The sequence below is a fragment of the Mugil cephalus genome, chromosome 3, assembly GCF_022458985.1.
Source record: "Mugil cephalus isolate CIBA_MC_2020 chromosome 3, CIBA_Mcephalus_1.1, whole genome shotgun sequence".
Classification (NCBI taxonomy): domain Eukaryota; kingdom Metazoa; phylum Chordata; class Actinopteri; order Mugiliformes; family Mugilidae; genus Mugil; species Mugil cephalus.
Genome location: NC_061772.1, coordinates 8,531,902 through 8,557,328, shown reverse-complemented (window position 1 = coordinate 8,557,328; position 25,427 = coordinate 8,531,902). Strand labels below are relative to the sequence as shown.

General features: G+C 42.2%; 1 protein-coding gene across 2 annotated transcripts in view; it reads left to right on the top strand.

Annotated features, from left to right (window-relative positions):
* Positions 1 to 361: 361 nt before the first annotated feature.
* si:dkey-234i14.2 (heterogeneous nuclear ribonucleoprotein C) overlaps positions 362 to 25,427 on the top strand; it is a 34,095-nt gene continuing 9,029 nt past the window's right edge. Inside the window, exons 1-3 of one of the 2 annotated variants that reach the window (XM_047581593.1) lie at positions 362 to 548; positions 5,177 to 5,255; positions 23,846 to 23,896. In XM_047581593.1, the coding sequence (XP_047437549.1) occupies positions 527 to 548; positions 5,177 to 5,255; positions 23,846 to 23,896 (152 nt within the window). In that variant the 5' untranslated portion in view covers positions 362 to 526. The remainder of the gene's footprint in view (positions 549 to 5,176; positions 5,256 to 23,845; positions 23,897 to 25,427) is intronic. The other variant, XM_047581594.1, reaches the window with a different exon arrangement.

Genomic DNA, 25,427 nt, shown 5'->3' with positions numbered 1-25,427 from the left:
TTTTTTTTTTTTTTTTACTGTTTGGTCAATGAAATGTGAAGTGCACAGCTGTGTCTTTAGGCTGCTGCTGTTTGACACATGCGCTGAGACACACACACACACACACACACACACACACACACACACGCTCTCACGCTACAGCAGCTTCCTCTTTGCCTGGCTTGAATTTGTAAGCCCTGAGCCCCAGCCAAGCTCCTGTTGCTGAGGGGGAACCAGCTGCACACTCATCCAATCCTCCTAACAGTTCTCCTGCTAATGGAACAGCCCAGCTCGCCCCTGTCCACCCCTTCCACATGAAAACATTTGGTATATCCCATTGGTGCTTCTCTGGCTGGTTTGTCACTGACTCAGTAGTATCACAGCAGTCAGCCAAACGGCAGCCTGAACATACACACAGCCAGCACCACGCACACACTAAGAGTGAGGACGTAGGAAGAGAGAGAGAGAGAGAGTTACGAGAGAGAAGCAGAGAAATCCTCGGCCAGTCCTTCCACTCTCAGTCTCCTGGTTGATTTGCATCCCTGATATGACCCTGTTCAGCCCAAGATGTGAGTATACCGGAGTGTATTGTTGAGTGTGTGTGCGTGCGTGTGCGTGCGTGCATGTAGCGCAGCGTTTCTGAAAGACAGTATTTTCCACTGTGCCTCTGATATCTTTGCTCTCCCTCTGCCATATTTAGCCTTTCCTTCTGCAAGCCTTTCAGTCTGTGTTTGCTCAGATCTGCACCGAAGCCAGGGTTTCTCCTCACTTGTGCCTCAAAGCTGTTTGGCAAGCTGGAGTTAATGATGTGAACATCATGATGTATTATGAGGCGTTACAGTCAGTTTGGTGATTTCAGCGAAACTGTGAGGCGCTTTAACGAAGCTTGAACTTGTTTCCCACATTGGCAAGGTCAGCACCTGAGACAGAGGTGGCTGAAGGCTTCATTACGTTGTACTCATAATTTCTGGCGATGTGTTGAGCAAGCATTTTTGTTTTCCTTTCTCCCCAGCTGTAGAACGAATAGTGCTTTTATGAGCTATGAGGTACTTTAGTGAGCAGGCGTGCAGGCAGAGCCGCAACATCTACTCTCAAATTCCACACTAGTTCCGAAACCGCACTCTTCTCGTAAAGCTACATATCTTTAGGGACAGCGAAGGCTCCAGACAAGTTAACCATAGGAGAGGCTTCACAGTGAAAGTGAAATTCATCTTACTGTCTGTGTGGTGTTGGGTTCATAACTTCACTCATAGATCTGCTGTATCTCCCTTAGTGTAATTCAAGAGCTTTCACCTTAATCCACCTTATATGTTGGCACGGATGCCTCTGTCATTACACCCTGCATAGTCATGAGAGGAGAAACTAAAGCTTCATGGCTGTAAGCCTGACCTGAGGTGATGTGCAGTGTGGGGAAAGAGTGGTGCATTACAGCCCACCTTTTTATGTCAGATAGGTCTACGGGAATGCTAGTTTATTAATAATCTATTTGGCAAAGGCAAAGGAGGGATAAAAAACAAAAAACAAAAAAACAGTGCCTGACTGTTTGCAATACATGTAAGCAACGAGCAAGAAACTGTGCAGATGATTGAATTATTTCTAAGTTTATGGCACTTGGATAAATTTATACAGACAACTGAATAAATAAAAATGTAGTATGTCAAAACAAGTATTATTTTATTTTGACATTTTTTTCCAAGCAAAGATGATTGAAAAAGATACTGAAAAGGGAAAGTATGATACAGGAATAAAATCCTAACAATATCTCACCAGCAAAAACGATTCATCAATGTTGTTTTGTCTGTCTGACAAGCTGTTAAAAAAAGCAAAATCTGTTGCATCTCTAATTTAAATGATTGAATGATTGTTGAAAAGACGTTCAGTCGTACTTTTTTATTTTGTCTTTTGGGGCTGGAAGGCTTGAGAAAAGAAAAGAATAAGCGAGCAGGATTACAGGACGTTGTCCTGTGTTTGAAAAAAATACCTAAAATATTCACGGGTGCGGCTCAACCCGCTAAACAGGAAATTTAGTTATGCTTTATTCGATTACATTATTAACCCACATGCCACACAATGTGTTTTGCTGAAAGGTTCTGCGGAAGATGAGTTTGAGGTTGATAAAACTATGAACAGATGAGCAATAAACTTCTCCCCCTGTGCATGTGTTGTTGAGTCCACTGCTGCCTCGATGCTTCATTGTTAGGTTTTAAACTTACATACATGCACATCGTTTACGGGTAGTGAAGTAGAAAATAGTATTAGTAGAGAAAATAGTAATAGTAGAGACAGCCTAACAGCATAACTGTCTACGTCATTTTTTAACTTATTTTTATAGTATCGATAAAAATACCAATGTGTTGATTATTCAAATATTATATATTATATCAAATATTATTTGGGCAGTTTTGCTGTTAGGCTAACGATATGTGAAAGCACTGATTCAGATGTGCTGAAGGTGTCAGAGAATTGACAGATAATGTGTCTCTGGGCGGGTGCTGACTAACTGGAGTCCTGAAGGGAAATCCAGTCAGCGCAAGCACTCGCCACAGCATTTCCACATTGTTGTCGTGTAATTTTCTTTCCAGGTTGCGTGATTAAGCCAGCGTCCACTTTGGCTCAGTACAAAGCGACAGCCTGGCACTTAGCCATGACATCCGTAGATACAAAGAGCAGTGACCGACTGTAGGCTGTGGCAGACCATGAGGCTTCAGAACTCATCACATGTGACCTTGTCGCGTCCTCCCGTGCCCTCACCCCTTGTTTTAATGCGATACTTTGACACGGGATACTTTGATTTCTCTACCTGCCCATTTCAGCTGGAATACCCTGAGCTTATCTCTGAGTCCACTGGTTTGTAATAAGAATTACGTCTCTTGATATTAACAGGATATGCCACCCATAGACATGATACCATCAACATACAGGCATATCAAGAAGAGAACACACAATTAGAATTACAATCAAATGTCAAATACAAGCAATCAGCTCTCCACATATTCAAAAGGCCTGTCGTGTTTTTTGTACTTTTATAGACAGCTGAAGATGAAACAATGCACATGGGGTAATGTGAACCATTTCTAGACAGCAGATGTACAGTCATCTTTCATGATTTGTTCATATTGGAGGCAAATGTTTTACTTCTCATTCGTTTTAACCATTCGACTAAATGTAACGAGCAAAATAAAAATATATGAAAATAAAAATAGATTGCCTTCTGTTCTGCAGTTTACCAAAAATAGAAGTGAATATATGGTAAAAAGCAGTGGTACAGTTACACATATGATGATGTAATCCTTGACAAATGAATGCACATTAGTAAAAACGCTCCCCTGGTATTAGCATTTGATTACCCTCAACTGGCAGAGACCTTCACCCAGACAGACTTAAAGCTGCAGTGTGTTGTAAATTATTTAGTGGTTATAAATGCAAAGTAGGGTCACTTATATGATAGAGATAAACTCATTTCAAAAGAAAAATGAATAATTTATATTGCAACAAGCGTAGCATTCATCACTGCAGTCGGTCATCACAATTACTGAGAGTAGAGCTGGGTATTATGAAAACGTGCCATTTACTGTACATGGGGCGACGCATTTAAACAGACTATTCAAATGGGAGAATCCATGTGAGGTCCAGGATTGCAATAGTCAGTGATATGTCATATTTCTTTTTTTGAACAATTATTAATATTTTTCTTTAAAAAAAGAAAGAAAAAAGAAAAACAAAAAGCGGAAAGTGTCAAAACAGAAACCGAAAACACAGCTACAAACGATGCAAACGTATGTGTGGGCATGTGTGTGAAGCTTTCGCTGGAGACGCTGTGACTTATAGGATTGTGTTTACCAAACAGCACTCTGATTACCTCCTGAGGTTTTGCTCCTGTTGTGCGAGACAACTGTGCTCAGCGGCATCCTCCCCTCTCTTCCTGTGAAATGGCTTCATCATGCAGTCAATCATGCAGCGCTCATGTTGCTCAGCAGACGCATCATAAAGCTCACTTTTCTTTTCCTACCACATAACACCAGGCCTGTGTTACGATCTATCCAATGTACTTTTTTTTTTTTTTTTTTTTTTTTAATGAGGTGTAAATCTCTCATCCTCTTTCATCCTTTTAGTGGAAGAGTTTCTTTTTAGTTTATCGTTGTGAGTTATTTTGGATCTTGGAGGCTGTAGTACACAAACATATATACATAAACAAATATACCCGACTGTGCATAATGGCTCAAATACATTATCTTTTGAAATGTACTTCATCTCATGAAATGTAAGGCATTTAGAACATGACCTTATATTTCTTTTTTTGTCTGTATCCCTCATATCTAGGAGACATTTGTAGTTTACCAAGTTTGTTTGAATATAGTTGCAGTGCTGGCTGCAGAACAGCCTCCCAGCAGGTCACTGGTCGACTATAAGCTGTCAGGAAATTATCCGTGCTGTGGGAAGTAAAGGCCCATACACGTGTCTAGATTTCTTTTCACACATTCAGGCCCATACTTAATTAATTGTAGCTTCCAGCCATTTGACAGTCACGCTGTGTAAGTGTGTGTGCAGCTGGCCCAGTCACACTCCATTCACCACCCATCTGTCCATGTCAAACCGGACTCCCCTCCCCTCCCCTCCCCTCCCCTCCCCTCGCCTCCCCTCGCCTCCCCTCCTTTCCTCTCCTCTCCCTATCTCTTTTCTTCTTTCCTCCTGTGTTCTTTTTCTCCTCTCCTTTACTCACCTTTGGTAAGTCGGCGCCAAGCAGCCACAGTGCCGGCAGTGAGCTCTTGGCACATCCTGTAATCAAGATGTTTGCAGGAAAGACTTGCGAAAGAGAGGGAGAGGAGAGAAGTTTTTGCGATGGGGCTAAAGCTGCACCACGTTTCTGAAAATGGAAGTGAGCCGCCAGATCAAAGTGGCAAGAGCAGTCGGTTTGTGAAGGAAGATGGATGTGAAAACAGCTACTGTTAGTCTTAGCTGGCACTTTAATCAGTATCTTGTCAGATGATGTCAACACTGGCTTTAGACTGTTGGCAGCTTTGCTTAAATAAAGAGTAGTTTAGTCTTTAGTTTAGTTCATCATCTGAACATTCTTTTCACTGTTTATTTTGGACTCTATTTTGGACCCTTACTTCCTTGTGTGCTTCTTTTGTCCTCATGTTATGCTGCTCTTCTTTACTATATCAGCTCAAAGGTAATTGGTTGCTCTTTCATGCAGACATGAGCATGAGTGGAGATTTGAAGTCAAGCCGCTCTAGGGCAGCCAGTAAGAGGACCAGCAACACCGCCGCTTATGGGTGAGTATGACCCTCCCCTCTCTACACACTCGCATTCACAGACGCTCTCCTACCTCCGCACACTCAGAGATAATCATGCCTCTTTTATTTGCTGCAGCCCTTTATCTGTAACTCAATGGTTGCACCTCAGCTTTCCAGTCAATGCCACATTATTCGTTATTAGCTTCATACCAGCTGTGTATGTAAGCCGCTATTGATTTTAGCCAGAGGTGCTGTCTCCATCAGTCAATGTTTTAATCTATCTGTTGATGTAGTGCACACACATGATTGGGGTTGATTACTGTTTATTGCTGGCGGTTCAGTGCAGTGGTGTGGAGCTCCACTGAAGTAAACAATGTACTTAGACGGCCGTAGGAAGGAACGGAAGGCAGTGGGAGGGAAGACAGTGTGTGGGCTTCATTCACAGCTTCATTACTCTTAAGTTCAGATCTTTCCTTGAACTGCATCTTATTCACTCTGGCTGCAGCTCTGTTGTTCCGAGCTCCTTTAATGAGCACAGAAAGTGCTGTGTGTGTGTAGATTAGGGTTTTGTAGCTCTTATTGCACTGACTCTAATACTTCATGGTTTCTTGCATGTCTACTGGGGGTCCATATGTTGTCCTTCATACAGCGTGATGTGCAAACAAAGAAGCAAAAATCTCTAAATCAGAAAAGAAAACATTTACGGAAGCTGGTAGTATGCTGAGTTTCACTTACATACATAAAGATAGTAAAAAAAAAAAAAAAAAAAGGCTGAGAACGCCTGCATTGATACTACTGCTGCGACATCGAAACTGAGGTCCTAATTTATTAGGTCCATTTGCACAGAATATGTTGAAGCTGTGCACTATTTCCGTTCAGCCCCAATTAGGGCAGCTCCAGTCAAACATAAAAACATATGGTATAAGCCCAAATCCCGTCAACAGTGCGGGAATTCTACAGAAACTTAATAAAATGACACTTTGTAAAAATAAAAGAAAAAAAAGTTTTATCTGACTTTTTGGTTGCTTGTTAGTGCTTATGAGTCAGCGTTTTATCAATGTGTTTCATAAAAGAACAGATGCTATTGGTCAGTGTGGTGAAAATAATACTCAGTGTATTAATCACCATTGTCTCAGCCCTAACCCATCCACGTACACAACGCTTTGGAGATACTATGCAGCCAGTGGACTATAGCTTTAAAGCATTGTGTTAAAGTACTTTGCAGGAGCCTTAAATTCTAAATAGTTTAGGAATGCAAACAAGGATGAAAATGAATATCAACAGATGTAATAATAATGAGGCCAACTTGTTGTTCCAAGCTGATTCAGCAAGTCTCATTATTATTCTGTCGTCTCTGCTCCACATATGTTTCCTGCCCGACAGTGAATACTAATACTTTCCCATTCAAGGCGGCTCCATTCCTGTACCTCTGTGGGTTTCATCATATGCACCATATGCAGTAGTATGTAGAGTATGTAGAGGCGTAAATACTGCAGTAAGGGCCGTTCTGTCCCCAGAATGTCCTTCAAAGCACTTAATCCAGCTCTCTGCCTCGGCTCCGTCTGAGCAGCTATGCCTAAACCTTAAACCCTGAACATTATTTGTCCATTCCACCATGTAGTTATTCAGCCGCATGCAGCCATGCATTAATGAGGTTAGTCATACAACACACACACACACACACACACACACACAAGTGACTAACTGAAAACAGAAAACACCTGAGGTATCTGCACTGATAAAGTCTAATATAACCTGCCTGATATTTCACAGACATGACATGGACTTAAAGCAGACCCACTTGAATTTCTGTGCCCATTTTAGACTTTTGGACTCGTCCAGTTGGCTGAACTCAGTGACCCTGTCCAGTCTGTGAACACAGAGAAACTAAAAAAAAAAAAAAAAGACTGAGAGTCTACAGCCACACTAGCATCTGTCTGGGGCTGTACCCAGGCCTGCTTTGACCTAAATATTAAAATCAATTATAAACATGCTCGCTGGGACAATGCCTAGATGCTGATCTGAAGCAACATTTTGTTATTAGCAGTTTAGAATGACATTCATTTTCCGTATATTTGCTACTAACCCAAAACACTAGACAGCTGAAATGTAAACCACCTGATGGTGGAGCTGGATAGGAAATAGATTAGAAGAGGATTAGTTCATCAATCCTTGACCACATATTTGAAAGGTTTTATTTTAAACAAAACCATGATGTTTTCCTAAGTCATTGACAAGTTCTTTTTTAATATCATAAACCTAACAGAGAGTGTTTGCAGCTTAAAAGCAGTAAAATGAAAAAGAAATGAAGGGTCCCTGTCTCTTAGATGGTACAACTGAGAATACCACTAACAGTCCAACTTCAGAGATGGACTGTGTAGGTGTTCGTCTCTGCTGGTTCTGCACCATCATACATGTTGTGTTTGCTGGTAGGAAAAAAAGAAGAGGGAAATTTGTATCTATATTCACAAATCAGCTGGCTTATTTTTGTGAGCGTGAAAGATACTGGCAACTAAAATACATTATTTACAAAGTGATCTTTGTTACAAAAAACAACCTGCCTCAGTTGACCTCAACCAGTAGGTTGAACTTCATTACTATTTCATAAAGAGACTGTGAATAGTCTCATGCATATTGTGTGAAGCTGCTTGCACTTAAAGGGATTCAATGTTTTTTTTTTCTTTTTTCTCATGTTTATTGGAAGGCAGTGCGTGCATTTCCAACACATGCCATATAGATTTAGAGCTTTAGGGAAAATGAAAGAAATAAATTATAACCTGATCTAAGTGACAACCATTTCCCAGAAACAAAACCTACACTACAGCTGAAGTCACAGATGTAAATCATGGCAAGACAGCTAGCAAAAATCTTTTTGTCCAGTCTCCAATAATCCTGCTCTGTGCTGCTGGCAGCAGTGTGCCCTGTCTACTCCCTCCACCCACTGTTCTCACAGAGCTGGCCAACAAACACTTCTGCCTGTGGCCTAGATTACTTTCGAACAAACTTTCTAACCCGTGTCTTAATCAGTGTAATACAGCACAGACACATGTACCAGCATTTCTGAACTGTAACATAAAGTGTGTCAGGCTTAAAAAGAAAAGTTCAGCCTCCATCTATGGCTAAACTAAAAGAAAGCCTTTCATCTTATGTCTTAATGTTGTCCCGGTAATTTCCTGTCTCATAATAGTACTGCCTGTCTGCCGCTTCCCCTCCTCTTCCTTTTTTCCATTGCCACTCTCTCAACCCTGCCACCCTGACAACATATGGGCGTTGTCATCGTTTATCGTTCATACTTCCTGGCTGTCACAGGTCCCCTCTAGCTCGTTGAGCCCCAGCTGTGGAAGCAGAGCAGGGATACGGGGGAGCGAGGGGAAAGAATTTCACAATCCAGATGCTGTTGCTGCTGCTGCAGCCGAGCCCTCTGTGTGCTCCAGTACACCTTTACAAATGCTCACTCTGCGGTGCTGTATGGCCCTTATAGGGAGGCTCAGGTGTGATGGGGAGGGACTCATAGGTGTATGCAGGAGTATGTGAGCGTCAACCAGAATAAAGGGCTTCTGTTTCTCCTCCCCCCCATGATTTTCCGGGGCTAAATTTATAAATTCATTTTTGTCCTGACTCTATATGATCGTAAGTACCCTTAGTGAAAGTGGCTAGACTGTGTCCGTGTTTTTACAATGCTCACTGTACTGTCTGCTCCAGTTTGCATCTCTGTAGAGGGAGGAATGAGAAAGGCACAGAGAGGGAGGAGAGGGGGATGGCCTCAACACTGAACTGCAAAGTGCACTGAGCATCTGGTCTCTGGTATTTTTGTTAGCTTTCTCCATGCGTTTCATTTTTTTTTTTTTTTTTTTAATATTCTCTCATCTGTTTTAATTATCAGAGGAGACAGTCATAGAGGAGTTTGAGTTAGAATGAAAACTGCTCTGCAGGCCCATCTGTTGTATAGGTTCAAAGAGTATTGACGGGGGTGTGGGGAGGTGGGTGTGGGTCATTATTTCTCCTATTTGTCCTGTCCGATACCCAGATGCGAGATATTACAGCAGTGGATAAGGGGGGTGGCAGTAAATAGGACATATAGGACATGTTGTATTTCTGATTTGGACTTATTTTTATTGATAAAGCTGCACTAATTGCTGAAAATGGGGATGTTTCGTTATTAATCAGGAATGGTAGGGAAGAACAATGATCAAGCTCAAACAGAAATCTGGCAATTAATTTATTTAGAGGAGCCAAGGTGAACAACTAAATCTAAATCCTATGACTTTGGTGCTAGCATCGTCACCATAGCTGATAGACATAATGACCAAAACCATTCAAATAAAGTTGGAGGTCATTATTCTTTAGGCCAGATGGGGGATAACTTGTAACTCTACAGTGTGCAGCTTTTTTTTCTTTCTCTTTTTTTTAAATCTTCCTCATGTCATTTGTTCCCATGCAACACATGACACTTGTTTTGACAGATTGTATATGTGTATCTAGCCCGAGGCTTAGTTGGCTGACATCTGTAAATCCACCACAAGCAGAGAAACAGCAAAGGGCAAACGGAGGCAATCTGCAGTAAAGGAAGCAACGGTTAAGTTCATCCATTTTTATGAACGACCTCTTTCTGCTGGATGTTTCTGTGACATCGCTCTTGATTGTCACAACACAGCTGACTACCAGCTGTTGCGATGCCCACCCAGGGCTAAATCTGCACACACAACACTGTGGTAGGTTTTTTTTTTTTTGTTTTTAAATGACACTGAATATAATTTAGAAACAGAGGGGACCATATTGCAGAGGGGCCAGCAAATAATAACTCAGGTTTATTTATTGTTGACGTGGCAAAATAGCATGCTGTTACTTGATTACCGCTTGCAAAACTTGATTAGCACAACCCCCTACCACCTACACAGTGCAATGTGAATTATGCACACGTTGTTCCTCATACACTAAGAGCCATCTACATAACAACAGGAGGAACCCCTCGTGGCATCTCCCATGGGTTACCTGAAGAGTCTTTTCGAAGCTCACTGTGGTGGCTCCAGACATCCCACCTGTCACTCAAAGCGGGCATGCTCTTAATTATACATACTAAGTTTAAACATTAAAACTGGTTATCTAACAATTCACCCTTAACAGTTGTCATAAATGGGGCAATTGGCTATAGAGACCAAAATAAGCTGTAAACATGTTCATTAATTTGGACATTTTAACATTAAAGTCTATGGGGACTAACTCAGTTTGGAGTTGGCCTCAAGTGGACAATTCCAGGAACTGCAGTTTTGTCATGCTCATCGTTTTTCAGCCTCGGAGGCTGCTGCTTGTTGTCAGGTCAAGAGTGGGTCTGTGGGACTGTGTGGGTTAAAAGTACAGTAAGCATCCCGCGGACCACCGGCACATAAAAGCCGCGTGTTTGCTGACTTTGCGAGGAGTCAGGGCGGCTTTCATAGTTTATAGTTTTGATAGGCGTATATGCAGGAAATCATTTAACAACAAGAAAAAAAATGGGGAAAATACACAAAGAAAAAAAAAAACTCTTACCGCGGCATTAATTTGGTTTGCATTGTTCATTTCTGTGTATACTCCAGTTTGCGGTGATGAATTTCTCGCCGTTTAGTTCCTTCTCGCAAATAGCACAGTCATTCTGCTTATGTCGGCACATTGGTAAAATGAAGCTGATTCAAGTGTGGAGAGAGTTCTCCGCCTGTGTGGGACTAATACATCAGTGTTTCATTTTGAGTAGCGATGTTATTCTGGCAGACAACGAGCCCAGTCAGCTTTAATAACTTACTGACAGTAAACAATGAACAAATCTAGGTGCAGAGAAGCAGAACAGGTGAAACAGTGTGATGTCCAAGAGGGGTCAAAGCCTGTGATCAAACCCATGTGCAAATGTAGAATAATAATGAAATCTAATGCAGTAGTAGGCTCTAAACAAAGCACTCCTTGAACTGCAGATAATCCACCTACTCCTGCTGCAGCTTAACATTGCAGTTCTAGTGTTTTCTAAATCATACACTCCAGCATGCACCCCGGCACTTCAAGCAACGAGTGGCCAGGAGGAGAGAGCAGTCTGAACATCTCCCTTATGCTTTTCATTCCTCTCACAACTCCCTCTGTTTCTTTCTTTGTGTGTGCGCTCTGAGTGTGGATAGAGTGTGACTGACTGAGTGAGTTTGGGACCATGAATGGCAGGCATATCACTGTGGTGACAGTTTTCTCCTGCGCTGTGGCCAAAAACAGCCCCCTAACTATTCATCAAAGCCTACTGTACCCTCCCCCTTCCGCTTCAGCATCAATTTTCCAGTGAAACAGCTATTTTCATTTTTTTTTTTTTTTTTGTCTGTCCAGCTTTTCCCTCCGTTCTTTGTCAGCTTTGTCTCTGCATGGATGCACGGAGGATTGTGCTGTTTGCGGTCCACCCCTGAGAGATGACTGGGGCTGTACTGTAGGTAAAGGTCAGTGCAGTCAGAGGTGGATGTACTGCCTGAGAAAAGGTCAGTCTCCGCAGAGAAGGAAGGAAAGTGCATCTGCTGCTGTCAGGGCCACTGACAAAGCCTCTGAGACAGTAGGGAGCGGAGAAGATAGGAGACGGATTGTTATGAAGTCGGGAGCGACGGAGTGATGTGGTGGCTGTGGACATGATGTTCGGTGGAGATAAGGTCATGAGCCAGCGGTGGCAACACCAGTGGCTCAGGGCATAATGGCGAGAATGGCCATGATCCCATGAAATAAAAATGTGTTCTCGCTGTTTCTGTGCGCGCGCGTGTGTGTGAGAGAGAGAGAGAGTCTGTTGGTTTACATCCATATATTCTGTGGCTGTGCGCATTACCAAGCCAGTTGAATTATCTGCCCTGTCCTGCAAGCTTATCACTCTACCGAGCTTGGCCCCCTCGCTAATGAAGTCATCTCTATCCTAGCGGTAAGGCAGGTGGAAGAGGGAGAAAGGGAGGCATGAATAAGAATTGATATAAAATAGGCAAGAGGCAGGCAGGGTGTAATAAAGAGCAACAATTGTAAAGAGGACAAGTGCGAAACAAGCGGAAGAGAGAGTAGTACATAGGAGAGAAAAATGTAGGGGGGAAAGAAATAACAGCAGTCAGGGAGAGTGAGGGGTGAAGAAAGCAAAGGAGAGAAAGCAAGTGAGCACTGCACTGCGTGTCATTGGCCCCCTGGCGTGAACAATCCATCTCAAATTGATCTTCTAGCTCGGCCCAGCAGGGCATTCTGAATCAATCTCAAATTGATCTCTGTGCCAGAGGTCGGGAAAACTAGCAGTGGAGCTTATCAGAAATATAGTAGTGCTGGGAGGATCTGACAGGGAAACTTATCACACTGCACAACAGGAAATGGGCTCTGAGCCCCCAGGGCAGCAAGAGGACGAGTCTGCTCCCAATACACACCCAAACCACACACAACCAGTCACACACAGTTTCAATGTCTCTGCATGTACCCAACACAGCAATACACTGACACATACTCCCCAGTGTTCGGCACAGTGCAGGGAGCATTCACTGTGCATAGACAACTGCACTCGCACAGTCACGCACGCGTGTACACACACGCACACACACACACTGCATCCACCAGGCATCAGCACACACCTACAGGCTACCTCGACAAATACTAAGTTTGTCTGAGCACAATATGTCAATATATTTTAAGTTAGACAGGTGAAATTTGAGGCCTGCAGCCGTTAATGACTTATAACACATTTAAGGTGTCCTCAGTAAAGCAGTGAGAAAAGCCCGGGGAAGGACGATCAATACTAGCTTGCATTTAGACAGTCGGTCAGCTTAGGGGAGCAACCTGCCTCTCCGGGCCCGGTAAAAAATAAAACTATAGAAGCAATTGCTCAAAAGTGACCTTCACCAGTAAAATTCCAGTCCCGGAGTGTAGGGACAATTTATAGACGTGTCTCGGCATCTTAGGACGTCGAATTGGTGAAGTTTGTAGACTCTGCTGCGCTGTTAATACTGTCTAGTGCCAGCATTCCCATTTATGTTTCTTTGCACAGCTGTTTCTTGCCTTTCACTGCTGCTTTGAGTCACCAGATTGAAGCTGACAGCGAATTTTACAGAGCGCGACCAGGGACCGGAACACACAGAAAACTTATTCAAAGTTCATTTTGATGACTGGGGGACCTGCAAAATGACAGAGATAGGATGAGGGCAGCAATGCAAGCCGTGAGTGACTGAGGAAGTGCAGTGGAAGGAGTGATGAAGGGAGGGGTGTGTTTGAGCATGTCAGCGTTTGGGAGGCAGCAGGAGAGCCTTTTCTGTGGCCTGGACTGGAAAAGCTCTCTGTCAGCACAGAGGGGTAATGGGGGTTAGCAGGAAGAGATGGGGGAGTGAAGATGGGCATATGAGTATATAAGAAAGTGTGAGTGTGTGAGTACAAAGAGGTACTAAAGTGAATCAGTGACTCCTGATTACACAGAAGCAACCACTGACACATACAGTCGTGTACAAATACATGAACCGAGCTTTTTAATTCTTCTTCTGAAGTTGACACATTTGGTTGAGAGACTCGCTTTGCAAAACAATTTCATACTCACGCGTCAAAGTTCAAAACTTTCAAAAAGAAGAAGAAAGAAGAGGAGGAAACTACCTAAAGCGTGGCTTTATTTTGTGAAGACAGCGCATCATTAAGTCTTAACCCTGTTGTGGCCTTTACCTTACTTTGGCCACAGTTCCCAGAGGACAGTCTCATGACCACCTAATACTAATTAATGGTTCAGCAAAAAACCTTATCAGGGACATGCACGCACACACTTCAAAGTCACCTCCTTGCAGCTTTACACTCCATTTATTCTTGCAGTCTTACCTACAGATGAATGACCCTCTCATGACACACTTGCACATCTGTCCCACATGCTGTTGTTGTTTTATCAGTCAGAGGAGTACTTCATTTATTCTTTCATCTTTCTATCTTAACTCTAACCACTATGTCAAACATAACTCTTTACTTTACAGTCCTAAACCTATATGTTTAGCCTGAAAAAGAGAGACTTTAATGATCAGTTCAGGCCAAAAGCAAATTTTCCCACATATTTCACTGCTGAACTGTGTGCGATGGCACGTTGACTGTGTATATGGGAGCGTTTTGGGAGTGTACTTGTTTGTGTTCATCTCAGACTCACCACAAGCTCCAGTGACTATGTACAAGGGTGAAACAACTTTCTTAAAGTCGACCAACATGTGAAAGGCATGTGAAATTCTAGTCCATGTCGACTAGTCGATGACGTCATACATAAAATCACAGTAGAAAGTAATGCTTTGCAACTGTGAAATCTACATTCTTGACCTGAATACATATTGTAGGTTCTCACAGAAAAGAAGCTACAGACTACTGTCGGCCGTAGTCCATGTCAACACAATTATAACCTCTATTATGTGACTCAACGTGTGAGTCACATAATATGGGCTTCATGTTTAATGAAGTATTTTCACACACTTTATAAACCGCTGCTAGTTCGCTGCAATGATCCTAACCTAAGGTCTCCTAACCTGCCTTCTCGGAGGCGTCCATGTTGTTATTGTCACATGATTGGTGACTAGTCGACTTCCTGATTAAAGCATCATGACATGGCAGTAAAGTTGACTAGTCAGTTCAACCACTACTATACATAAAACTCTAAAAAGACTTAAGATAATTATATGGATCGTTTTACTCAGATTTATAAAACTGAACATGGTTATCTTTCATCAATCACTATGTACTGTAACCATTGACTGCATACATGTGCGGCATGGCGATATGCATCCACAAAATATATCTATCCTAGTTCCTAGTTCCTTCTCTTGTTTCCTTACAGGTCTCCTCTATGTTCATTTACAAAGCAGATTCAGAAGTGGGCATTTTTCCTGCTTTGCTGGCCCATTTGGTGCTCACTTGCATCTTTCCACCAAGTTTACGTGCTCTTGTCAACTTTTAAAATTCTACTTGCGTTCTGTGTGAGAGAGCACAGTAAGAGCTCAGACTTCAGCATCATGAAAAATCAATGAGGAAGTTGTTGATGGATAAAATAACAGATGTGGCTGTGGTCTGTTTTGGGGAGAGTGCACAAAATGAATTACTGGACAAATTAAAGTAGTTTATTTCTTGAAACTAAGTGGAAACTCCGGTCCTGACATCAGTCATCAGTATTTCCTACAATAATACACACACAGACATTAAGCAGCACAGCATAAAGCTCTCCTAAGTTAGTCAAGTCTTCCAGTTTTGATGACTAACATCTTCTCACAAAAGCACTTCATTCATTATCTGCTCCTGTATTGTTTATCACTGCAAGCAGTAATTGCATTTTCTAACACTTTGGACATTGTTTGGCCATTCAGTTCTTCAGCATTAGTCCTGAAAATTGTGCTAATGGCGTCTTTTCTAATGTTTCTCTGAGTCTCTTTTTATTGCTCTGCCTCTTTCTAGGTCTCTGTGAATGAGGCAGGTACAGGGAGATTGTTGACAGATGACGGCTGATGTTAGCTGAGGCGAAAGTTAAGTCCAGTGAGAATTGAGGACTGCACTCTGAGGTTAACTCAGAAAATGTCAGTCTTGTCGATCACAGTTTAAACCAGAGCTGTCTCTCACGGGGGTCTTTTTGAATGGCATCGTATTATTTGGCCAGGATCCCCTCTACATGGTCCCATCCTCTAGCGCTATCTGAGGTGGAAGCTGACTTTGTTTGCTCCGTGCCTGAATGAAAAATTGTAACAAGACCCAGATGATCACACACACTGAAAGCTTTTGTGTTTTTGCTGCATTTTCGTGGCAGCGTCTTGTCTTTTTGCTTTTTTTCTCTGGGAGAGCAAAGCAGTTAATTTTAGCTCAGTGTAACCGTGCTGCTCTGCCCTTCATGCAGTTGAGCCCAAATGACTTTTAGCTTTTAATTCTTCAGTAATTTCGGGACAACAGCATAGTTCAGGACATGAATACGACGCAGAAGCTTGACAGAGTTGAAAGGGCTGGGAGGATTAATTACTCCAGGCAGCCTCGGGTAACCTTTTTACTTTAAGTTGGTTCTGACGGAGGCCTTGTTAGAGAAAGTGTCTTGATGTCTCTGCTCCTCACACACTTACTGGGTAATGTGAGGCCTCTGTGAGTGCCCTGGATGTCACTTGTCACCTTGCTGTGTAATACTACTAATTAGCACTAAATATCCTGATCTCAGAAATATCCAATTACTGCTCCCAGCGAGACCTGGAGCTTTTGATGAATGGCACCAACTTAAAGCAGTTGGCTCTCCTGGAGAGAAGCCACACATATGCATGTATTCAGAAGAGCGCGCGCTGCATTACTAACAGGCCGATGACATGTTCACCAGCTGCTTTGCTCTCCATCACGGGTGGTAATTCAGAAACTCCTGGTAAAAGTTGGTAAAAATTAAAATAAATAAACAGGGAGCATCATGCGCTCATTTCACTAGGTGCTGAGTGGGTTACAGATGGTCTTAAGTCATGCAGTGGAATCAGTCTTATCCCACTCCAAACAAAAAGCCTCCAGGAGGATTAGGCCACACTGTCGACACCGCTCAATGTTTCTACCTCTCATACACATTGAGCTAAATCCACACTTATCTACATATGCACATATTTGCTGTGTGCGTACCTACACCCACATGCTGGGCACGCACACTCCCACACAGTTGTAGATCATACTGAGTGTCTTCTTCTAGTGATTAAAATTCACAGGTTGGAGTTTTGGGATCTTTTATTTTTAGCCTCGCTTTGTATTTCTAGGTTAGCGAGCAAAGGCCAGCCAAATCTAACACCTCATCAGACTGGATTGTAGGCAGCGTTTTGTCTGTAACAACAACAAAACACGCACGCTGTTTTATTTATTTATTTATTTATTCATGTTACTTGCTAAATGAGGTGTAAGTATAAAAGCTGTTCGGACTTTTAATCTCAGTAAACATCTGTGCTGTAAAAACCAAGGGCAGATTATGTTCGTCTTTCATTTAGGTAATCCACTGGCCTCACCTGTCCTGTCCTGTGCCTGTTGTCCCCCTCCAGACTGTGTCTGCAACATCACAATGAATTCCACTCACTGACGTGCTTCTTTTGTGGTTTTAGCGTTTCAGACCCATGTGTTGGTATTTAGGATCTCTATGGCTGTCTGTAGCTGAGTGCCTTTAAGGTTTGATGGTTACAAACTGATGACACCGTTTCCTGTTGTTGGTGGTTTTCACTGGTTTCACACATGATGCTAAAAGCACAAATAATGCATAAGAATCCCTCCCAGCTGACTTTCCGATGGCGGTCGACTAATCAAACCGTACCACACCTCATTCCTGCCACAGCTGATCCTACGAGCCCGTCATATCAGTCAGGAATGTCCACGCCCTGACAGCTGCAGGACAATCTGACTCATTCCTCCCAATGTCACCATCCTCACTGTGATATTGGGAGGTTGTGCTCAAATGTGATCCTTTCTCGCCCTGCTCCCTTCGTTGCATCCACTCTTGTTCAAGAGCTTGGGAAAGGTGGAGCTGCCTTTGAGTGTTAGTTTATCACTGATGAGTGCCCTTATGGGAGGACATAGGGGATGCATTCTGATGAGCAATTGGACCCTGGGGTCAAGGACGGGTGGAGTCCTGGCTCCTGTACTACACTCATTATTTAGTCTCCAATAATGTGTACCTGTTGGTTAATGTCCTGCCTTCTATCATCCACCTCTGCTCATTGTCCCTGTTCATCTTATTGGTGCAGCTGCACTCTTCTTCTCTCTATCAATACTCTCCTGTTCTGCTGTTGTATTTGACGCAATAGACCATGACACATTAGAGGACACACTAAAGGTATGTATGGGTGGATGAAGCAGATTTGACTGTGCATCATGTAACCAAACACTGCAGGATAAGAAGCTAGAACCGCATTAAAAAACCACACCTACTGTCTTGTTTATTATATGTTTTAGAAGAAATAGTATGCCAGATATCTTGAGAGTGCTGAGACCACGTCTGAAGACAAGGAAATTGCAGATTACAGTTTAGTGTCAGAATGTTTGCAAGACTTTTGGCTCGTGAAAATATTTAGTTGTTTGGTTCTCACTTTCATTTCTCCAGTGGAGTGAATAGACTCAGTCCTTGCTACTAGTCTCCTAAAGGCCTGGAGCAGTGATGAAACCCATTTGACACAGATGACACAGATTCTTGTTTCTGAACTGTCTCTGCTGAAACCTAATGCGCTATCAGCCATTCAGTCCCATCTGACATATAACCCTCATCTAACTACTGCTATATTTCAGACTGAGTACACTGCACTCAGGCTGTAACTTAAGCTTAATAAATGTAAGATATGAATTTAAGAGTACCTTGAGTTGCTCAGGTCTGTAGCTGTATATCACCACCCTGGGGTCCGTACTTTATATCCAAATAATGCAGAGCAGCGGGCCAAGCAGTAATGGATGTCTTATTACACGGTTTTGTGTTGTTGATCGGCTACTATCCAACACATGTCATTGATTGAGGCAGTGTGAGTGTGATGACTGCATGTTTAAGTATGTTCTCAGGAAATAATAATGACACTGTTTATCAAATGATAGTCTTGCCTAAGGAAGATGGATGTCAGATGGGAAAAGCTGATGAAAAGTAACAAAAATTCAACATCACCATAAAGAACCCTTGCTGGTTTATTTGAAATATTTCTTCCAACGTACAACGAAATATTGCAGAGATAGTGTACCACAGTTGGAAGTGTGATGCATGTATATACTGCATGTGTGTCATACAGAGACCTGCCGTACGTGGCTTTTACAAAATAATTGGAGATGATTGCTTCGTTTCATTAAATTATTCATGTGAATCCATCTGAGATCCAAAACGTCTAGCTCTGTGTGCGTGCGTTCATACGAGTTCATATGAATGTGTGTATGGCAGAACCGTTGTTGTGTCTGAAGCATCACTGATGCATTTTACAAAAAACAAGAGCGACTTTGAGAGATAAATTGTGAATGTGAGCGGAATGCAGAGAACAACAGCGACAGTGATTAAATGAAAGGGAAAGAGGGAGTAGATTAGCTCAGTCCGTCCTTAGAGAGTGTCTAAGAGGGCGAACGAGCTGCCAGCACTCCCTTCATCTTCCCCTCCTCCCCATCAAAGCTTCTCTGCTCTCATCTTGATTGTACTCACCCTTTACATCCCATGGTCTCTTCTCTTCCTCTCTCTGTCTCTCCTCTAATTGTCAGTCCTTGAACGCTAGTGTAGTCTTCTTCTTTTTCTTCTTCTTCTACTGCTTTTTGGCAGAGGAGGAAAGTCCGACTTCAGACAATAATCTTATGTCTTCTTGACTTCATGCTGTTTTCAGCATTACACATTAAACATCTTTCTGTGTAGGTTGTGCTCCATTGTGAACTCTCTTGATTATTGTGCAGGGTTGTGTTTTACTAAACTGACTGGGGCAGCACATTCATATTGAACCACTGATTATTATTATACAGTAACATCTGGGGTTACTGGACTCTCAAGCTACAATAGACAGCAAATAGGGTTAAAAAATCTGCAGCCCTGTGGGATGTTGCCGGCAAGAAGTTGTCAGGTACTCATGCGAGGAAGCCCACAACACTACAGCATAGAAATCTGTTAAAGAGTAACTGTGAGCTTCTATTAACGCTACAATCTCACCTTTTCTAATTAAATTGCAAAACATTTTCAAGAGCTAGGACATTTTCTACCCTGCAATTTATCAGTCTGACCTGAGGTTTCCTTAGTTGGATTGTTATCATGGCACTCCAGTCTGACATAGTGCGTATAACTTCTTTCGACCTTTGCTTTCCTATCACATATGATGTGGAGCTTTGGGAGTCGGTACATACAGAATTCTCATAATCAGCTGGCGTCTCAAGACAATCAATGAAACATCGTCACATTTTTTTGCGATTCACTATTTGTTAACTACTGCATTGTGTTGAGATGTTCACCATCTCTTAGGCAACAGTGTTGTTTGTGCCATCATTTGTATACATGGTATAGACTCCAGCTGCCCAGTCTGATAACTAAATAAAGGACTACTGACAACGTTGTGAACTGATTGCACAGAATCTTATGAGACAAAGGAAGCAATGATTATTCGTCACCAAAGATGTCACCGCAATCAAGAGAACAACAATCTCATTTAAAGTGTCACTTTGATTCATTGCCAGTCAAATTTAAATTGCATCTGCCAAGGTTCTAAATCAATTGAACTCCATCTCAAACGATTCATCTCACAGAGTCTCGCGCGCACCTGCAGGGCTTTTTCAGAGAATCTGTGAAATTCTGATATTGTCCTGCTGTCGGTGGGGGTCGAGTGTACATGTTGAAGGAAATCCCTGAGATGCTTTGTTCACAATATAATAATAACAGCAGCTTGTTTTTGCCCAAGCGCACAAAATCACATGAGCACACACAGGCATGCCGTGGCTGAGATGATTTATAGCCAGCCATGTCTAATGGATTGCTTTGGCACTTGAGAAATTATGAAAAGAAATTAATTAGCCTTTAGTGACCCTGCTGTCCATCTGCCTCTCTCTCTCTCTCTCCTGGTTGAGGCGCTTGGCTGCTCACGTGGACGTGTAATTACAGTCTAAATGGGCTGCGCTTACCTGTCGCAGATTTGTCTTCACTAAATCACATGCTAACACCTATGTCACATCATTAACGTACCATGGTGACATTTGAATGATCCAACCATCATCACAGAATGAGTAACCAAATATTTATTATTCAACCCTCAGGGGTTAAGTAGCAGCTAATTTATGTGCACCACCTTTACCGCTGCGTTACGCTGCAAAATTCTGAACTCTGTACGATCCTTTATTTCGACACATTTATGATGATTCGCTGTTAAATGAGGTGTTGCAGAAATACCTCAAAGCTGGGAGTATGAAAGTTTGTGTTAAAGTGAGAAAATATTACATTAAAAGCTTAATATTGCAAAAAGGTCTGCCAAACTGATTTGAGCAGTTGCGATTTAACGGTTTGTTCCTCTCCTAGAGGGTCCTACAAACATTACAGTCAAACACAAGTCTGGGAATTTCAAAGCAAAACTGAACAGAAAGTGAACAGCAGCTTAGTTCCCCCTCAGTGCAGGTTTTGGTGAATAGCTGTTATTCTCTGTCTCTCTTCTAGCTGAATTCACTCGGAGAACGGAAAGCTCAGCTTGGCTGAGAAGCTGCAGCAATTCTGCTTCTCTTTGTCCTCCGCTGTCTTCCTGCCTTTCAGTGTGCCCTTAACTGGTGCATGGTGGAGAAGACAATGCCTTCTGGACTGTATGTCTGCAAATGCAAAAGAAGAATGTTTCAATTGCTTTGGCAAAATGATGCAAAAAAAACACACACACACACACACACATAGATCTTCTCCATTTCACATAGAAGGCAGTCTTTAAATTGCTTCGAGATTATGCTTTGTATTTAGGCAAGTGCGCAGTTCAGCCGTGAGCACTTGTTATAAATTATTTTGCGGCTTCCCCTCTCCTGTGCTCTGAAAACCAGCTTGTATTAGTCGGGGAAGAGCCAGTGAGAGTAATGCTGGAAGAGATGTCCACTCCAAAATAAGTGACTACGCTTGAGATCTGTTCAAGCACACAGTTGTGTGTAGAAGTAATCTCTTTTGTGATGTGCTGAATACAACTATGACAATGACCATCCCCTTGAGCGTCAGAAAAGCAGATGGCAGGGATGAAAATATGTTGAAATGCTCTAAAAAAAATCTAGTATTGTTTACCCAGTACTGGTAGCAAGCAGTTTACGATGTGTCAAATATGAAAATACTTAATAATATTTTATTACTGTGTTGTCTGTAGTGGCAATACGTTTTCATTTGCTTACAATAGAGCAGCAGTAAAGTGTTGACAGTAGTTAAAGTAACCAAGCAGGTGAAGTGGGGCAATCGTTGAGGGTCAGATTGGGACAACAGGATGAAGAGAATGAGGAAATGCAACTGGGTTCACGTTTATGCACTACCTTGTAATCAACAGGGTCTAGTTTATTCTACTACATGGGAAGCCTGGGGTGTGCAAGAACAGGGGGTGATGTGGAGGTGACAGCTAATTCTAGTTAGTAGCTTGGCAGCTGCATTTTGCACCAACTGTAATGGATTCAGAGCAGCTTGACTCAGCCATGTGTGTAGGGAATTATGATAGTCTAGCAAAGGGAAAAGGAAATTCAGAATTATTAATTTGAAACCTGTACGAGACAAGATAAATCTGACTTTGGAGATATTTAGTGCTAGAGGAAAACAGGACTGGACAAGCTTGGACATCAAAAGTCATAACGATGATCCAAAGGTTATTTGCAATCACACAGTTGACAGGTGCACCTAAAAGAAATTCACTTCTATCACGGCTTAAGGGGAAGGAAATTAAGAGACATTTTGTCTTTGGTGGCAACTAGACATGCACAACGTAGTAGAGTCAGGTAGTAGAGTCAAATAATTGGCTTTTAGCGGAGACATTGATCTATGTCTCATCTGGCTTAACAAATGACCCACAATGAGAAGAGAATTAGTCCAAGAACAAACACCTGAAGGACTCCACGTGGCAACAGAGCTGAAGAAGACACAGATTAAAATATCTATTATTCAAATAGGTGTGAAGGCAGTCTAGGCATAGTACTGTCTCATTTACACATTCATACCAGTAACATAAAATGGTTTGATTGATCGTATCAAAGAAAACAGTTTGGACAAGAGTATTTGTCTTTGTCAGTTTGCATAAAAATGTAACTCTTAGTTATAAAGTCTGAGTTCTGTTGGACAAAAATGTTATTTCGGAGCTTGATCTACAACTCTCTAACTGGGTTGGTTTGAGACTGTTTTTCTAGAGGTTCAGCTTGTAAAGAATTGGATGAACTCTGGTAACTGGTAATTCTGGAGCAGTTTGCAATGTTGTGTGTTTGTGGCACGAGAATCCAGCTTGTTCCATTGCCCGCGGGGGCCCTGCTTTAAAGCATTATGGTGTACTATATTTATTCAGTACCGATTAAGAGAACTGGAGAGAGTGAGGTCAGTTTAAACAAAGAGAATACATGACAGGTAAGTGGACGAATGACAAAGACGGATTGAGAAGAATGAGTCAGAGAGAGACAAAGAGACAGAGGGAGGGAGTGCAACATGGAGGGATTATCAGAGACTCTTTGCAGGGATTAGGGGGGAATGCTGAGGTCTGACACACCAGAACGTGATCTCTCTCTGGCTTAATGTTACTTTTCTTTCCTCCAATTCCTCTGGCCGCTTCCACATAGTACACGCCAGCTACCAGTCCATATTAGTTCACTCCTGTCACATCACACACTTGCCTCTGATTCTCTCACACACACTCTGAAACACATGCCTAACAGCTTACTTCACCGAGTGCGCACATCGAGGTGTTCAGTGGGTGGTAAGGTTGGAACACAATTCGATTTCTATGGATTTTCCAAGCTGAATGCTGCTGTAGAACAAATCCATCCATTTTTTTCTAGCTGACTGGGGATCATGAACACTGTATTCTTTCCAGATGAAGTGTTGTACCACATAACTCAGACGCATTAACACACCGCCACACCAGCCAGGCCTGTGGTTTGTTGAGTCTAATATGTGACAGAGTGGTAAAGTGCATCATGTAGCTTCAACAAATGCTTTTTACCGATCGCCTCCCCTGACTCTTTCTTCGTCTGTCCTACAGATCTGAGTTGGACCTGGACTATGACAGCTATCACGAGGACTACTATGACAGGTAGTGTGAGGAAACTGTGCATGGCAGCTCACACACCTTATTCCTTGTATGTCTGTCACAGGAGTTTACAGGAAGAGGCAATAGTGGATTCTCCTCTCCTGACTCTGCTCCAGTAGTCTCTGCTCCCCGTGTCTGTCTGTCTGTCTGTCACACAGCCGTCAGTCATTCTGACTTTGCTTCCAATGCAGCCTGCTACTACTCAAAAGCCAGGAGCTTATTAGTCTAACTCATACGCCTGCAGACAAAACTACAGAAGAGTATTAGGGCAACCCATGTGAAAAAAAAAAAAAAAAAACTGAGGTAGATTTTTTTCATCATGCTCTTTAAGAAAAAAGTCAAAATGTTGAAAATAAAGTCGAAATACAATATCGAGAAAAAAGTTGACCTTATGAGACTCTAACAACCAGCGCACTGCTTCTACAAAATGTTGTGGAGAGTATCAGGGCCACCACTATTTATTTATTTATTTATATTTACCGCTGTTATCTCCTCTTTCAGCTTGTACAAATAAGGCCACCTCATCCAAGCTTGTGTGATCTCCTCATACTGTCCTAATAGTGATAACTACACTGTGTTTGTGAGCTAAAAGAGAAAGATTTCTTTGCTGCTAAAGATGAGCCTGAAGTATAGTTTCACCACTTCATCTTACTGCCTCCACGGCATTTTGTAGAAGCACTTTTTTCCCGAAATTTTGACTTTTTTCTTGAAGTGCATGATGAAAAGATAAATCTACCTCCTCCATGTTTTTCCTTCATGTGCGGCCCTCTTCCATACTAAACGATGCAAGACCATATACTTACAAATATCTTTGTCAACATATGTGAACAATCGTATACGCAAATGCTGCCAAATAGGGATGTCACGATTACAGTTTTCCTTAATACTATTATTGTCAGAGAATTTATCTTTTGGTGCAAAAATACAATTATATTACTAATTATATGATCCAGTATTTATATTTGTACACACATACACCTGAGCAAAAAGAAAACCACTTGATGAAACGTCGGATAATTTAACGTACAGGTAACCACCATCATATGATACTGTCAACAGACCAGTGTATAGCGAGAACGCCAGCGCTCAAAAGACGAGATTATAAACACAAACGGACATGTGGTATTAAACTTCTGGGCCATAATAACCTGGTTCTTTATTGATAAACCGAGCGCCGTCCAGTGGAGGAGACACTTGAGGAAGTTTACAAAGTGACCGGTGGTAACCGGTAGATTAAAACTCCAAAGAGTAGATACTGAGCAAGACAGTTATCTGTTGTTTACCTTAGTAGTTGCGAGTACCTGACAGACATGCCAGAGACATGTGGAAGTGGTGTATTTGCGTCAATAAAAAAATTTGAAGGAGGTGGCTAGGATTTAGGAATGGCGTCACTTTGTTTTCGTTCCATTTGAGTTGCTCTTAACTGTGGTTCCGGCATAATATTTTCTGACGGTATTCAGGAAACGTTACAATTAATTAATTGTAGTGCTTAATACCGCGATTAATTGTGAAATTGAGTAATCCCTACTGTCCA